At 30.7% G+C, this 17,727-nt stretch overlaps 2 protein-coding genes across 3 annotated transcripts in view; one reads left to right on the forward strand and one right to left on the reverse strand.

The window, feature by feature from the left end:
* LOC129224105 (regulator of nonsense transcripts 1-like) overlaps positions 1-17,727 on the reverse strand; it is a 368,488-nt gene that overhangs the window by 117,703 nt on the left and 233,058 nt on the right. The gene's annotated exons all lie outside the window — the stretch shown is intronic.
* The window catches only part of LOC129224107 (nuclear envelope integral membrane protein-like), a 36,155-nt gene continuing 18,634 nt past the window's right edge, over positions 207-17,727 (forward strand). The window contains exons 1-5 of one of the 2 annotated variants that reach the window (XM_054858514.1): positions 207-341; positions 8,282-8,406; positions 9,770-9,977; positions 10,415-10,487; positions 15,129-15,222. In XM_054858514.1, the coding sequence (XP_054714489.1) occupies positions 215-341; positions 8,282-8,406; positions 9,770-9,977; positions 10,415-10,487; positions 15,129-15,222 (627 nt within the window). In that variant the 5' untranslated portion in view covers positions 207-214. The remainder of the gene's footprint in view (positions 342-8,281; positions 8,407-9,769; positions 9,978-10,414; positions 10,488-15,128; positions 15,223-17,727) is intronic. The other variant, XM_054858515.1, reaches the window with a different exon arrangement.

A 17,727-nucleotide genomic window follows, 5' to 3' on the forward strand; every position in this document is an offset into this window, starting at 1 on the left:
AATTAAAAGCCTGCCCTTTCTCATAGTGCCTTTTTTCGATAAATCTTTTTTCCTTCCGTTTGTATATGTTTTTTGAAAAAAATATTGTGTTTTAAAACGTTTAAAAAATCAACCAATAATAGTTCACTTTTCTTTCCTTGCATGTACATGGCAATAGTAAAGCTTTATTTATTTTCTCCATTTCGCAAAATTGGTTAGGGCCGGTTTTGAAGCGATGGCGGTTCGCTTGAGTGCAGTTTTATTTCTTACTATCTTTTATGTTTGTCATTATTTGTCGTCAACATCTGCGTTAGAAAATAATGATTTTCCTGGAGACAAGGAAGAACATCCTTTTCGCGAGGGTAAAAATGAGCTTGAATAACTCTGTTTCAGCTATTAATTCTTAATAAAATATTTTATAAGTTGACACATTCTAAGCATGAAGTGCTTTATTAGAGCATCATTTTTTGTGAAACCATAGCTTTTTCATTTTCATCATAAGAAAAGCATTTTACTACCTTCGTTATTGTTTTTTTTTTTTTTTTTTTTTTTGCTGAGAAAACCGTTTAGAGCAGATTTATTTAGTATTCACGTGCCTTTTTAGGGGCATCGTAAGTTATGATACTTTTAGTGTTGCAAATGAAAAAGGCTTATTTCTCCATTAAGTGAAATTTCCTTGTTGGTTATGGGAATATAAGAAGACATTTTTTTTGTTGGAATGTAAGAATTTTTAAACAGCAGCAAAAAGCTGCATGGTACAAATTATTTAACAGTTATAAAGTGAACTCTTTCTATCTGAACACAACGATATTCTGAAAACATTTTGATGGTCCCAGCTGATACATATACATTATCCAGTTTCCCTCTTTAACAGCGGTTCCCAACCTTTTCCCTCTGAGAATCCCTAGTACAGTATTAAGTGCGCAATAAGCACCAAGCGCGTCCGTAGCATGATACGACTATCGACCGCCGCACCCAGCCGTGCGGGGGGCCGCTACGCGGACCCCCCGGGCGGTGGAACCTAAGGCCTACGGCTAAGAGGTGGGGTGTGTGCGGAGAAAAGTATAGTATTAAGTAATAAGTAACAAGCCAAAAAAACACGCTTACCATTAAATTTGTAAGAAGGGTTTTAGTTTGATGTTGCTCAATAGTTAATAACAAAAACGAAAACACAGTAGGAAAATATAGAAGTATAAAGATTTCTGTAAACTAAACTGATAGCTAAAACAGTAATGCAAAACAAAATCAACAAAAAATAAACCTAGTGATTATTTTTTGTTGAGCTTCAAACCCTTAATTGGATGGTTGTCAATTAATAAGTTTTTAGTTTGACTCAAATGTCTGACAGGGATTGTACGCTCCTTACAAACTCCTGCTTTAAAAAAAAGAAAATAAGGGCCTTTAAAACTCCTGAATTTTGTTATTATGTCCTTACAAACTCCTTATTTCCTTTTTCTACATGAACTTAAAGTTTTTCTATCACCAATCTGATATGAGTGATTACGTTATACCGAATTTCGCCGGAATTCCGCTATATTTTTTGGAAATCCAATTTTTTTGCTAGACTATTTTCTTTCCCTCATCCGATTTTTTTTCCAAATTTCTGATGATTATTTCGATAATTATTCATTAATAATATAACATCTTTTAGACTTGTTAAAATACCATTTTAAAGCTTTTTTTTGCTTTAATAAATTCTTTTATTTGCCGTATTACACTTTCGATGCTTTGATTTTGATTAAAGCAATCTCTTTGCATCCGATATGAGAATCGACCTTTTTCTGTTTTTTGATGCTTATGCTTTTCTGAAGGGTAAAAAAATTAAATTTTTCTTTATTCTTGTAAAAATCACTAAGTTAAAATTTTCAAGCCAAATTCTATGTCCTTTATGAGAGTCAAAAAGTTAAAATCTAAATTGTTTATTTAGTATGATTTTTGCTTCAATTACATGGATTGTTACTAATAATAAGTATATTGTAGAGCTCTGGAACGCAATTCTAAAATAATTAACTTAAAGAATTTTTTTATGTGTCGTTCTTTATACTTTTAACGATTTAACTTTGAAAATCTGAATCTTTTGCATCCCCCATGGGTATAAGATTTTTTGCATTTATGATGCTTACTATGCCTTGTGAAGAGGCAAAGAAATTTGGTTTATTTGTATTTTTATTAAAATCATTAAATTGCGAAGTTTTTAACGAAATTCACGCTCTTTAAGAGTGTTGAATGTCAGAAAGTTAAGTACGGAATCGCTGGCTGAAATTAATTTTTATTTCAACTTCTTTAAATGTTTTAATACATACGTAACATCTGTAGTTGGTAGGGTTTGTGATTTTTTTCCATTAAAAAAAGAACGGACTTTTTTAAATTTAAATCGTTTATTTTTCTTTTAATTTTAAAAATTAGTAGATATTAATTACTTAACATTGATAAAAATAACATATTTTATACAATAGATGAAAGAGCAACTTAAAAGCTAAACAGTGGTGCCACTATTTCCTAGAATTATAATTTTCATACTTTTTAGAAGAAAAATTATAAAATTTGTCAATTTTCTATGTTTGTCAGAATAGAATCACACAAAAGTTTTGAAATGGTCTACAAAATTTTGATCTATTTTGAAGATTAAAAAAATTTGTACAATTTTTTCAAAAGGATCACAGATATTTAAATTGAATTTTCTGTATTTCAATCTCGTATGAGTAACCTTATCTTTCTCTGCCAAAATCAAACTCGAGCTTCACCGAAAATAAGTTTTTGTTTGGTTAGGAAATTATTAGTACATGTTTTCTTTTTGAGAAAAGACTTAATTTTCAACTTCAATATCACTTATTTTTTTATTCATTTTCAAAATAACACATAATTCAATGGTAACTCTCCCCCATTCCCTGTTAGAATTTGATCCCGAGACGGCTCAAGTCTAAGAAGCAGTAAATTAATATTTCACTATAAATTTAGAATTTTTGAGCATTCAATGTATTGTATGAAAGCAAAAATAAATAATACCAGAGTTGTACATATTTTTTCTAAAATACATTTTAAGAAATGCATCTTTAAACAAGAATGTAGTCTTTAAAAAGTAAAATGAACTCCTGCAAAACTCTTTAAAAACTCCTTACTTTTAATTTTTAAAGTTAAGTATGAACCCTATCTTACAGTTTCAGTCTAACATTGGGTTGAGCATTTAATTTGTTTCTGTACTTACTGTATTTTTACTTCACTTAGATTTACATAAAAAAGACAAAAAAGAAGAAATAAGTTTTTGCAGTATGCACTAATGTTTTTTCAAGAAGGGGATGAGGTAGTTGCATTCACGTAGAAGTTTTGCTTATTCACATTTCCAAAAATTGGCAAGTTTGATTTTTTATGAAGTCATGAAAAAGTATTGGAAAAGAATGGAATTTTTTTATCAGAATAGAGTATAAACTCTGATCATCCTACAAAAGTGTAAGGGTTTTGTCAGAAATTATTTGCAGTTTTTGTGAATATATTTCTTTTATCATTTTACTTTCAGAAAACATACTGTCTTATTACGTAATTTGACATTTATTAGCTTATTAAAATGTATAGAGATCATTATTATGAAGAATATCGTGCATGATTTATAAAAACTAAAAAGGACCGGCTTTTTTAATAAAAGCCAACCTGGCCTTTTTTAGAAAAGGCCGGTTTTTTTTGCAGCCCTGACTGGGCCTGGTATTTATACAATATTTTGACTTAATAAATTATTTTAACATAAGAAATGAATTGTATGTGTAACAGAAGTAATTATTGTACATATGTATATTTAAGTAATAGGTGTCTTAGTTTTAAAATTTCTCCCCCTCCCCTCTCCCCAATTAGCTCTTTGAAATTTACAGGTGTTTTTTTATGAAATCACAATCACACCTGAATATTATCGCTTCTCTAAATTTAAATTCTAATTTTAACAATAACCCATTTGTTCCCAAAATAAAAGTACTTTTGTCATAATGTATGTCAACTTCTTGTGAAACTTTTCAATTTGGAATTATGGCTCTATGAATCTGAACTTGCACATTTATTGACTATTACAAGTTATTCAGCAAAAGCAGGCTCAAGTTAGCATTCAGAGTATTTATCACTTCGTAAGCAGTTTTTGCGAAATTTGAGGTGTAAAGACTGAACTATGGACTTTCATAAAATGTTTTCTTTTTTACTAATTTTTAAATTTACTTGAGGACAGTTGAAATGCCTTATTGCCTGAACAACTAAAACGTACATACAAATAATTGATTTGCATACTTTGCATTCTTATAAATTTTTTGCAAATCTAATATTTTAGAACTTAATAGTGTAACCAGAAAATTACCTTCTGGGTGTTGTGTTTGGTCATAACCGCTCTTATATGCATAAAAACATAAAAATCACTGTACTATACAAAAAAATCACTGGAAATAAATGTTGAAACTGGGGGGGGGGGGCATTTGATTTTGAAACCTCTTTGGTTATGCCACTCAACTGAGGCATTTTTTTTCTTACCATATGAGTTAAAAGTACCAATAGAAGTTTTTTTTTTTTTTAATATTAGCTTCCTGATTCTAGAAAATATGCTACTTTAAATGTGAAGATTACAAAACTAAACCTCATGGGATATACTCCTCTTTATGACCAAGCTTTTCAGGCATTTTCAGAAAAACTTTCAACACAGATATTTTATCAAAGTGTGTCTTGTTGTCGAAAAGGCAATTTTGTTTTCCTTTACTTTTTTATATTATTGCCTATTATTTATATGTTTGCATTTAATGAAGTCTGTAATATTTTTAGTACAAATGTATGATATTGCCTTGAATTTTTTTTTTTTTTTTTCGTTGAAAAGTGTTTGAATTTTTTTCTCCCTGAAGGGTATGAACCCTGAATAAAAACTGATTTGCAATGAATAATTCATGAACATAAAGCTCTTGAACTTCAGGCTTCATCTCAAACAAACATCTTAAAATTCCGCCATTACAATATTATTTTCGTAAACCTCCTTAATACCTCTCAAGAACTTCCAGAGGTTCACGAACCGCCGGTTGAGAACCAAAGTTCTATAGTGAACGCCCCCACAATCTAAATACTTTTGTTTGGTGCCATCAGTGTTTAGAATAGAGAGAATCTACTGTACTAAAACAACCTTCCTACTAGACTTCCCAGATGTCGCGTTTTGACCAAGACAGTCCCGGTTTTCAGACAAAATTCTGGTGTCCTGGCTAGTTTACTTTACGTCCTGAAAAAAAGATAAATTTGATTATAGATCATCAAAAGAGTTTTAAAATAACTGTGAAGGATTATTTAGGATAATAACTTTGTCCTTTGTAACATTAACATGTACAAAATTAGTATTAGATTCGCTTGTAAAGATCTATGCAACAAGATTAAAATCTAAAACATTGTAGCCAAGATGTAAATATTACTCAAATTTTTATTCCTCATTCAAAGCGTTTCTTTTAACTTAGGTATAAACATTAATGTGTAAAAAATGAAATGTTTAAATATATCTGCCTGGTTTTGGTTCATAATTAGTAACTATTTATTCAGCCCATTGAGAGTGAACTACCCTCTAAAAACTAGCCTGTATACCCTTTTGAATATCCACGACACTTAAACATTTCAGAAATCTGGCAAGTCTACCTTATACAGTTCTTTCAAAAACGTAGCAGTTGAAAAATCTAACCTGTTTCTTACTCTAATTATTTCACTGAAGAAGTTTTTTTTTTTTTTTGTAGGAGGGGAAGGGGGATTTTTTGCTGAAAATGTGGAGAGTTTTAACCGATAAAGTTTGACATTTCAAAGTTATGTTTTAGCTTGGATTTGACCTATCTGTATCCTGTCTTAAACTCCTTTACCTAGCAACAAATTTTTCATGAAAAATATGTAAAGCCTCAAACATGTGGTTTTTAATGCTAAAACGCAAAAATCTTTCTTAGTGCTGATAAACTAGTGTCGTCCTGAGGCAGAAAAAAAGCTATTAGCACAAATCAAATGCTGTCCCCCCCCCCAGGTTTTTTTAGGGGTACAGGGTTAATCTCTGTGCCCGACCCCTTCTAAACTAACCTTTGATAAGCCCTCCTTGCCCCTTAGAAATTAAAATTTCATCACAAAAGCAAATTCTTTTTTTTTTGAAAGGTAAAAATTCACACAAACCTGACCTGAAACGTCACTTTCTTGTTTCAATCTTGTGTCAACTAGAATATTCAAATACAAATCTGAATGTTTTTAGCATCATTTTTAAAACTAAAGATTAAAAAGATTTTTATTATTTAATAAAAATATTGTCTAAAAATACTTAGTATTTGTATGTATCTAACTATGCTAAAAAGAAAAAAAAAACACCTTTTCTACTACAAAACTTAATCAAAAAGTTCCCTTTTATCTGAAAAAGCCCTGTCCCTTTTTTGCTCTGGGGGAAACACTATTATAGTGTGCCCACAGATAATATGGAATTAGCAAGAGCGTCTAGTTAAGATGAGTTTATATTGATGAGGGGGAAATGTAAAAATTTGGTGTGTATTGTTCGTCACACCCACACTCATAAAATGTAATGTGACTCTGCTTAATTCAAATGCTAACACACATCCCCAAAAGCTGGCATCCCTGAAAACTAATAGATGCATCCATTTTCGCCTGCAAACTGAATGTTTGCCATTACATCTCATTAGTGGTCAAACTGTAATTTTATCAAAAAATGAAACAATGCTGGTGTAAAAATAAGGAAATAGGGAGATAGTTCCTTCCAACCACACCTTCCGACTACAAAAGAGCAAAAACAGTAAAATTCTACTATATGTTTTACAATTAAAGGTAGATGACCTTGATGACAGTGAACATTAAATGTAAAATAAGATCTCCATTTGATTGCATTTTTAATTTATTTCCATTTATCGTAGAAATCTTTTGATTTTATCGAAAGTTTTAGAATTTCATAATTTATTAATAGATAGAAAAGGACTGTTATTTGGGACATTATTAATTTATTGGGAGTCCGAAAGGCAGAATACTACTAAATTTGGATGTACAGTGCAGAATAGATACCTGAACTACAGAGCAATTCCAAAATTTGCACAAACTTTCTGCAGAAATTCTACAGATCTCTGCAGATTTTCTGCAAATATATTCTAACTAAAGATGTAATTTTGCAGGAAGTCTGCACAAGGTTTACGGATTTCTTCAAATTAAAGTCTAAAATTCTTAAAAATTGCTTATTCGACTGAAAACTTATGCAAAATGTCGATTTTTGTGCATTGAGTGTTAAACAGTGGGCGCTCTCTATTCTGAAAACTAACGGGACTGAACAAAAGTGTTCAGATTATGGGGTTGTTCATTATACAGGGAGACTGGATAAATCATGTATATGTATTCTATCGCGTTTGTAGACTATGTGCAGTTCTTTGCCCACTGAGCTATACCAGTAACTGAGGTAGAGATGTTGAATTTTGGATTGGTATTGCAATGTCTAATTCAGCTCAGCATGACCAAAACTCTTGCATTCTTTTATTTATTCCTTTTTTAATTAAAAAAATTAACTCCACATTCAACATTAAAATATAGCTAATGGTACAATATTTAAAAAAAAGTTATTTTAAATCTATTTTTGCATTGAGTATTCTTAAGCAAGGTACGTGTTATTCTCCCAAGTGAAAATGTTTCCGAGTGATTCTAAGCCGCATTTCGCTTGAAGATAATCACACTTTAAAGGTTTTGAATACAACCTGATACAATGGTTGAATTCTGAAAATGTAGTGTCACAAACTTCATGCTTATATTGATCAGCTGAATGATTTCAGGTGAAGCAGTAATACATCCAGGAAAATAATTTTTCTTCTTCCTCCCTCCAATTTTTTTTTTAATGCCATTCAATCATTATGATAAAATTGTGAATGTATTTCAGACTCTTCAGTTTGATTCATTGGAGTTACAGAGTACCGATTGTGATCTCATGTTCAGTATATAAAGAGATTAATCAAAGGGGATTTAAAATAGTGTTTATAATATTGGGGTGTTCAGAGGGCAGAGTACCTATGTTATACTTATGGAGTTTCACCGGGACCATCAAAATGTGCTCAGAGTATCGGGGTGTTCACATTAGGGAGTGTTCAGATAGAGAGAGTCCTATACATGAAAGATTTACATCAGGAATTATTTGATGTAAACTGAAAATTTGTTTAAAAAAATCTGTTCAAAGGAATAAGTGTAGGGACATTTAGTATGAATTTCACTATATACGTACACTATGGCAGCTCCTAAAATGTCAAAATTATTTTTAATCTGTGTACAATTTCACACTCTTTTCCTTTTTTTTTAGATCAAGTTTTTAATATTAGCTTAGAGCCATACAAACAATTCTTGAAAGAAGATGGTAAAATATTCAATGTATATTGCTATCAAAATGTTCCCAAATCTATACTGCAGATATGGAGAAGTGTTCAAGTAAGTCCTTTTTTCTTTTTTTAAATAGCTTTTTTAAGTTGTAATAATCAAACAATCATCATGATCTTACAAATATTTTAAAAGGGGATTAATAATTTTTGTAAAAGAAGCAATTGGATAATAAATTTGGCAGAATTTCAATCTCCGAACTTTTACACTCATGAAATACTAAATATTATTTTTAAACAAACAAATTAAATTAATCATTGTAATCGAAGTGTAATAATAACACGTTAAGCATTGTGCATTTTCAAGTCTCAGCTTCTTCTTAAACACTCCCTGCTTCTGAAAATAGATGTTCACTATAAAGATAAATCTAACAAACATGAACCAAGTTAGCCATTTTTTATGTTAGTTCGTTTTTCTTTTGGAATGATTTTTTTTTTTAATTTTAAATTAATAATTTAATGTACATTATAAGTCAGGATGTTAAGTAGAAATGTATTTACTTTTCAGAAAATACAGAAATATCTTTTATTTTAAATTGGCATAAAATGAAAAAGTAAATATACAGTTAAAAAAATATTAGTCCAATATTTGGTATTCGGCAAAATATGGTATTCTATGCATCTTTAAGTTTTTTTTAGTAAATATACGCTTTTTATGACAGTATTTTTACTCTATAATAGCAGTAGCGGCTATTTCATTTATTTTTTTAATTCTACATACAAGTAAATTGTTGAATCAGAATCATATTTTGGATTTTTTGTTGCACATAATTTAAAAAATCTAAAACACTCCTAAAGTTTCTTTTAGTGTATGAAATCCAAGTACTGAATAAAATATAAATTTAAGAACCACTCCTCAAGGTAATTTTGTTGTCAAAAATTAGTTTTAGCTGGGTTGTGGACAAAAAATGTAGAATTTTGACAATTATGTCAAAAAGGCATTTTTGACATGACAATGAAAAAAACGTGGTTAAAACCGGATAAAACCACTGTCAAAAACTTGCCAACCCTGGTATGCTGTACCCTTTCCTCACTTTTAAAATATTGTATCCTATTTAAAAAAAAAAAAATAGGTATTTAGTGGTTTGAAATATAATTTTACTGTTCCAAAAAAATAAAATTTTCTTTTCTGAAATTGCTCCAAAACAGGTTTTGAGCATTTGAAACCATACATTGCTTGGTAAAAAATAAAACCTGTTTCAAGACCAATATACTTTGAAGTTCACAAAAAAAAAACCCGAAATAAACTTATGAAACTCAGTAGACGCATTGTACAACATTGCTATGTATGTTGCACTTAGTTACATTGGTTTTCTATTTTTAAATCCCTGCTCAAAAGAAAACTTTTTATCCTATTTTTATTATTATTGTTAATTGCTCAGCACTTCATTTATTTGTTACTATTTCTGTTTCAGTTAGTATTAGAACATGTACCATTATCTTACAAACTATATTGTGGAGAGAATGGAACAGATGTAGCAGAAAAGCATGAAAAAGATTTCTTTTGGAATCCTTCATCATGGTGGAGTGTTCAGAGTAGTGTAGTAGAGTTTCCTGCATTTTCACCATATTGTATTGGAATTAAAACTAAAGAAAAATATGCATTTCATTTACAGGTTAGAGGTAAGTGTTTTTCATTTTATTTCTGAAAGATTTGTATGACGACCAGCAACAGGCTCAGGGCCCTGCTAGGCTGGTCCTAGTCAATTTAATAGTCCCTAATGAAGATCAATAGCCCTCTGAAAGCTATCTACCATCTTTGCTTTTTACAGTCTCTTCCAACTGTATATTTCAAGGATTTTTTCTTTAAAAAACAAGGGTTTTTTTTTTTTTTTTTTGAAATTTTAACTTTAATTAAAAAGTTGTAAAGCATTACTAATAAAGCTCAAAATTCGTAAGTAATAGTAAATGTTGCAATCACTTATGAATTTCTGGTGAACTGTTAAACTGTTGGGAAAATGTGAACTTAAACTTTTGGGAATGAATTGTTAGCAAATTCTTTTTTTCTTTTTCAAACTATAAATCTGTGCTTCTCTTGTAATAGAATCCATATTTTTCAGTTGTTAACTACTGGAAGTTTCTGCAATTCATTATTGGGATCATATTGTTTCTTAGTGCTCCGTCCCTTAGTAGGTAAGATATTCTTGCACATAAAACTTTTCTCGTGTTCAGTTCATGTTTTTTATTTTAATATTCAGGTTATCTTCAGATTGTTTGATTTGTATCAATGTTCATCATTGCTCATAATTCCATGCATAATTGTCTAACTTTTTTTTTTGTTATCCTAAGTAAGATGAATTAATACTTAAATATTTCTCCTAAATTTTTCCAAAACGTTGAAATGAAAATTAGAATCTCTCATTGATTTAGTTAGAATCCTAGTCAAGTGGTTCCCAAACTGGGTGCAATTGTCTTTAAAGAGGCTATTTGGCTCCTCAAAGGGGCGATAATTTGTGAGGGACGATAGGGGATGAAGTATTTGAAAGAAAAATAATGATTAAAAAAAATAGTGACTTCCGAAATTGAAAACATATACGAAACTGATTGTCAAGAGTTCAGATGAAGAACAACAAGTTGAAAAAGGAACAAATTAAAGTTCATACCTTGATGTAAAGAAGTATAATGAAGCACGGTTTATATGTTTCTCCTTTATTCGTTTTTATCAATTATACATTTTTTGAATTGGTCCTTGCAGAGTATAATATACATTAACTTATACCTAGTATACGTTTTTTCATTTGTACGCTTTTTTCTTACAGTCCCTTCAAAAACGTATAAACGATGCTTCACTGTATTTCCTCATCTATCATCAAATTTATTAATTTTCAAATTATTAAAAACTTTGAAATGTCAGTTTTTTTAATTCCCTCAGTTCCAAAAAGTGAGAAAAAAAATTAATGAAAAATGTACTTCAGTTTTTGAAAACTTCATCTATCATCTTAGTTCAATATTTTCCTTCAAATACTTATCAGTTTGTTTTGGAAAAGAAAGAAAAAGAAAAACAATGTAAAAAAAAAATATTTTATTTATTTATTTCTTTTTAGTTCAAGAATAATTGAATGAAATTGCATTATCATGTACTTTTTATTCAAATTTAAATTAGGCTTTCATGTTTTCAATAATATTGATGTTCACTCACTCCAAGTTATGGTTTTTTAAGGGAAAAAAGGGGCAGGGTTCGTACGCTCTTGAAAAACCTTGAAAAGTGCTTGAAAAAAAAGTTCATTTTCAAGTGCTTGAAAACCTTGAAAAAGTTTTAAAACCTTGAAAAAGTTTCTTAGTGCTTAAATTCTCCCAAAAATCAACGAATTGTGCTTAGAAGTTTTAAAAAAGTATTTCACCAATGCAATTTTCTGAACATGTGTTCAGTATGCAACATCGCGAAAAATTGCTTCCGTGTTTGGGATTTCAATCCTTTTGCATCTTGTAAATATTTTGATGTTTTTTACAACCGAAAGATATTTTGACATATGGTACCTTAGATTAGTTTATTTTTTTGTTTAATTTCATTAATTAACAAAGAAATTAATTTGGAAACCATGACAACATTGACCTTACTCGGGTTTCGCGGAAAATTGCTCTTGTGTTTGAAATTTCAATCTTTTTGCATCCTGCAAATATTTAAATATTTTGGCTAATGAAATGTTAGTTTCGCATAGGCTACCTAAGATTAGTATATTTTTTTGTTTAATTTTAATAAAAAACAAATAAATTTATTTCATGGGAAACATGCCACGTCGAACGAACTCAGACTTTGCGAAAAATTGCTTCTCGTGTTTGAAATTTCAATCTTTTTGCATCTTGCAAATATTTAAATATATTCACTAATCGGATGTTATTTTCATATTTGCTACCGTCGATTAACATATTTTATGTTTAATTTCAGTAAAATATGAGTTTATTTTATGGGAAACATGACAACATTAAACTTAATTCGCGAAAATTTGCTTCCCTTGTTTGAGATTTCAATCCTTTTGCATTTTGTAAATATTTTTATATTTTTGGCAATTAGTAGTTATTTTGACACTGCTGCATCAGATTAGCTTATTTAATTTTTTATTTTAATAACTAAAGAGTAAAGAATTTATTACCTTGGTCTTGTTTAATTATTTGCTAATTTATTTTTGCAATTTTGAATGATTATCTTTACCTAATTTTTGGTCATAGCAGATTTTTAAAAAAAAAAAATTAAATTTCAGCAGTTGACCACCTAACAAATTAACTTAAAGTTTGTATTTTAAATATAAAGTTGATTTATATAATTTTATTTATAAGTACATCATTTTTTTATGTCTGCTAAAATAAATAAGGTGCATAACAGGGGTGGTTGTGTTATGATTATTCACTTGAAATCCAGTAGTGTTCGTTTTTATGCTTTTACCTCCCTATATCTCCAATTTTCCCCTTTTCCTCAAATGTTCAAAATTACTACTTTATTAAGGTTGTGGGTACTTGGAGCTTACCGAAAGAGGCTTTAATCAGCAAAGGGGTAGATATTTAAGGAGGGTCATTCATCTTCATTTGGATCTAATAAATTGACCAGTACAAGCCTAGCTGGGCCCAGTGCCTGTTGCTGGTTATCAACAGGCACTGGGCATGGTATTTCTATGCAAAATATTTTGACTTAATAAACTATTTTATGAATTGAATGCATAGCAAAAGTTGTTGTTGTACATATGTATATTCAAGTAATAGGGGTCTTAGTTTTAAAAATTATTCCCCCCCCCCCTCGCCCCATTTTGGTCTTTGAAACTTTCAGGTAATTTTTTATGAACTCACAAATCACCTGAATATTATTGCCTTTCTAAATTTAAATTCTAATTTCAACAATAACCCATTTTTTCCCAAAATAAAACTACTTTTGTCATAATATGTGTCAACTTCTTGTGAATCTTTTCAATTTCGAAATATGGCTCTATAAATCTGAACTTGCACATTTATTGTCTATTGCAAGTTAATCAATGAAAGCTGAATAGGCTCAAGTTTGCATTCAGAGTATTTATCACTGCTTAAGCTGCTTTTGTATATTTTGAGGTGTAGAGACTGGACTGTGGACTTTCATAAACTTTTCTTACTTCCTAATTTTTAAATTTACTCGAGGACAGTTGAAATGCCTTATTGTCTGAACAGCTAATAAATACATACGAATATTTGATTTGCATACTTATAAATGATTTGCAAACCTAATATTTTTAGAACTTAATAGTGAAAACTAAAATAACTTTCTGGGTAGTGTTTTTGTCCTAACCGCCCTTATATTGTAATAAACCACTGTATAGATATTGGAAATAAATGTTGAAATCCGGGGGGGGGGGGGGGGGTGACTTCAAAAACTCCTCTCTGGCAATGCCATTGAACTTGGGTATTTTAGTTTCTTCCCATAAAAGTTAAAAGCACTTATGAAAGGTTTTTTTTTAAGTATTAATTTGCTGATTCTAGAAAATATACAAACCTCTGACTGCTGCAACCTTTGAAAAACCTCAAAATTAAACCTCTTGGTATCTGCTTCTCTTTATGACCAAACTTTTCAAACATTTTCAGAAAAACTTTCAACGCAGTAGATCTTTCATCAAAGCGTCTCTCGTTGTAGAAAAAGCAATTTTGCTTTCCTATACTTTTTTGTATTATTGCCTTATTTCTATGTGTTTGTAGTAAATGAAATCTGCATACAATATTTTTAGTACAAATTTATGATATTGCCTTGAAAACAAAATTTTTTACCTTGAAAAGTACTTGAAAAGTGCTTGAATTTTTTTCTGCGTAAAGGGTATGAACCCTGAGGGGTGATGTGTGTCAGTTAAGCTCTAGTAGGGGAGCGATGGGCTCAAACAGGTTGGGAACAACTGTGCTAGTCAGACCTGTTGTCTCAATCCTTTTTAAAGGGCAAAAGGGTTTGGACAGGAAAATCATTTTAAGATTTATGTCATTATGCTGACTGGCTCTTACTCCTTTGCATTATGTTATGCTAATGCACCATTTTAGTTCAACTAGGTGTTTATTTTAAAAGAGATTTAAGTATCAAAAAATGATCACATTTTTAATAATTATATTAACTACATTTTTATAATTTAACTAAGTTGTTGCAGAAAATTAATTAGTTTTTTAGCCAAGGGTTATTTGGAGAAATGGTATTTAATGTAATCAACTATTTCAGTATGCTTTATTCCTTTTAAAAAGTAAAAGTACCTTATGTTAAACAAACTACATAAAATTATTATTTTTTTGTATTTACTGTCAATTAATTAGAAGCTGTTGTTCTATCACCATTAATGTATGCATAATTAAAGTGTAAAATAAACAGGAGCCATGCCTTTGATTCGAGATGGTTAGTGAGCAAATTAGACAAAGTTTAAAAGTCTTATCGAAATTTCGAAAAATCGAGCAGAAGACTAATCATTAATTAATATTAGTTGTGAAATTTTTTTAGAAATCTTCAATCTAAAAACAAAGTATAATTTAATAAAATAGAAAATGCAAACACATATATTGAGTATGCATCATACACTTTAGGTAAAAAATACATTTATTAACAGTAGTGGCGTAATAGAGCATGGGAATCAAGGGCCTATTCTGCCCATCCCAATTTTCTTAACCGAGGACTACTTCTAATATAAGGCATATGTTCCGGTTAGGTGGAGTAACAATACATAAGACATTTACTTTTCATTCCACAACCAACATTTCTCGCGACTGGCAGTGACTCGCTCTGAATCAGCTAACATGTTTGTGTGTGCATTTGCTAGAAAATTAAATTATTTCTTAAATTTCTTTCAGAAACTCATTTTTTCACTATACTTCAGGAGTATCCATGGGAGTGCTTGCCTCTCTTTTAGTTCTTATATACGTAATGAGCCGATTTGTCCCCAAAGTAAGAATATTTTGAACTATTTAAGCTGTACACATGTTGAAAACCACATTTCTGTTTTAGTATAGTTTTAGGTGTGGATATTTGGTGGTGTGAAATTGACTGTTGGTACATTCCACATTGTTTATTCTTTATTGTGATCAGTAACAAATATTTATTGTGATAAGTAAGTTCAGAAAGTATGTGTGTGTGTATGTATAAATATATATATATATCCTGTACAAAAGTTACCCTTGTATTGGTTTTGTGTAATATAACTGAAGGAAGCTTTATGTTTACCTGCACATATCAGACAGAAATAGCAGCTGTACAGATATTCTTCTTACTGCTGAATGTAGGTGCTAGCTTTTTTGTACACTGGAGAAAAAAAATCATTGTCGCGGGCCAGAACACTTATAAAATTTTCAGATATTTCATTCTTTTCTAAATAACAGGAGAAAATATTTAAAAGGAAAAAAAAATTACAAGCCAATAATAATTGTTTTTCTATTACTTCATGCTAATTTTATTAAATGCATGTTTTTTAGAAACCAATTTCCGAACATTTGGCGCTGAATTTGCAAACCCCCCCTAAACCTGTAAATCCACAACTGCAAGTCAGAACTATTCGGCAGTAATATTTATAGAGAAGTGTGTGTGGTTTTGAAAATTGGCTGAAGTGAAATGTTTCTTTAATTTTTTATTATTTTTTAATGTTTTATATCAAGTTTATTTTTAAGTTTTTAAGTACTGCATGGTTTTTATAATTATTATTATTTATATACTCATTGTATAAGTGAGCTGTAAATTCAGTACAATATGCTTATAAACACCCTTTACTTATAAACACCCACCCTAATTACTGATAAATCCTTTCTAATTACCTATAAACCTACTCCCTATTTACTTAAAAACACCCTTCACAAGGAAGTTTTTTATGTCAAACCGCCAAACATGGGTGCAAGATCTTCCGTCTCAGGACGGATTTCCGTCTTGGACAAAATTTCCAAGACGGAGGTTGGGACGGAAAGAAATTCGATGACTTTCTTTCAGTTTTTACTTAAAAAAGAAAAATTGAGTGTTTGAAAAATATGCTTTAATATTACTGGACCGTTCCATGACCACAAATTTACATCGACATACTCTCGATTTTCCGCCATGGGCTTGTTTTGTTTGCAATGTGCTTTTGGAGAAGTGGCTTTTCGACTTGCGCCGTTTGACTTTTTTTAGGTACAGCTCTGTTATTTCTAACGCATTGTAGATTGTGGAGTTGCTCGCTATTCTTCCTGAATTTATGAAATAATCGTCTCTAATTGAAAATTTAACCTTTTCTTTTGTTATTTTCGATCATCCTTTCATTTTTTTTTCATTTGCGGGTTTTTTTTGCAAACTTTACATGCATAAATGAAAATTATGTGCGCTCTTAAAATTTCTTATTTCTTAGAGTTGAATCTGAATCATTGATTGAGAGTGATTGCTGACGAGATGAAATGTTTACGCCACAGCAAAAGGCGTCCACATACCAGGTAAAACGGAAACTATCAGGGATTTTGAAGATTTCAATGAAAATGGAAATTTTAGAAAAGGGAAAACTCAAGCTGGTTTGAACCACCGTTGAGCAATTGTTCTTGCATTTTCGGCAAGACTTAGAAAATACCTAAATTCCAATTTCATTCGTCTAACACTCGCTAGAATGGAAATATGGGGGGGGGGGGAGAGAGAGGAAAAAAAAAGGAATGAGAAAAATAACGGCAGCAGAGTTTGCAAAAAAACGCTGCTCTTGAAAAGATAATAAGTCTTCAAATTAACCCATGATACTGAGGTCTTAAAACTTTTATATCTTGAACAATCTAGGGGAGGGGGTGACTACTCTCTCCCCCGAAAATTTCTCCATGCTGAAGTATTGAAATGCTATTTTGGCTATTTTTGAGTGAGTTAAGAGTTAGGGAATTCAGGGGTCTTTCTCGAAACATTTTCGAATTTGTAGTAGATAGTAATTGTTGAAATTGTAATAGAAGCTGTAAGGGGTGGAAGAGGGGGCTGAAAATATTTACCGTCTTGAACACATCACCAAGCTTGCACCCATGCCGCCAAAAATCATGGTTTTAACATGTATTGCCCATCCTGATGAAACAGTTTATGTCAATGTAAGGACCTGATTGACTTTTGACCTAACCTCCACCCTCCAAAGTATTAATTCTGGCTGTCCTAGTGCTGGAATGAAAGTAAATGCGGTTTTGAAAGGACTGTAAGAAAAAAGCGTATAAATGAAAGAAAAAAACTTGTAATAGGTATACGTTAATATTTATTTAACTCAGCGGGGACCAAATTAAAAAACTTATAATTAATAAAAACTTATAGAAGAGAAACATAAACGGTATACGTATTTGAAATACACCGCCAGCTCAGTCATTTCCAGCCGAGGACTGCAGTTTCGTGCTTATTAGCACTCATTGCATTGCACCCGGAAGCCCCCCCGTATCTACCGCGTTTGTCAGCCCGGCATAGGAAAGTGACTGAGCTGGAGAT

This window comes from Uloborus diversus, chromosome 6 (genome assembly GCF_026930045.1).
Source record: "Uloborus diversus isolate 005 chromosome 6, Udiv.v.3.1, whole genome shotgun sequence".
Classification (NCBI taxonomy): Eukaryota; Metazoa; Arthropoda; class Arachnida; order Araneae; family Uloboridae; genus Uloborus; species Uloborus diversus.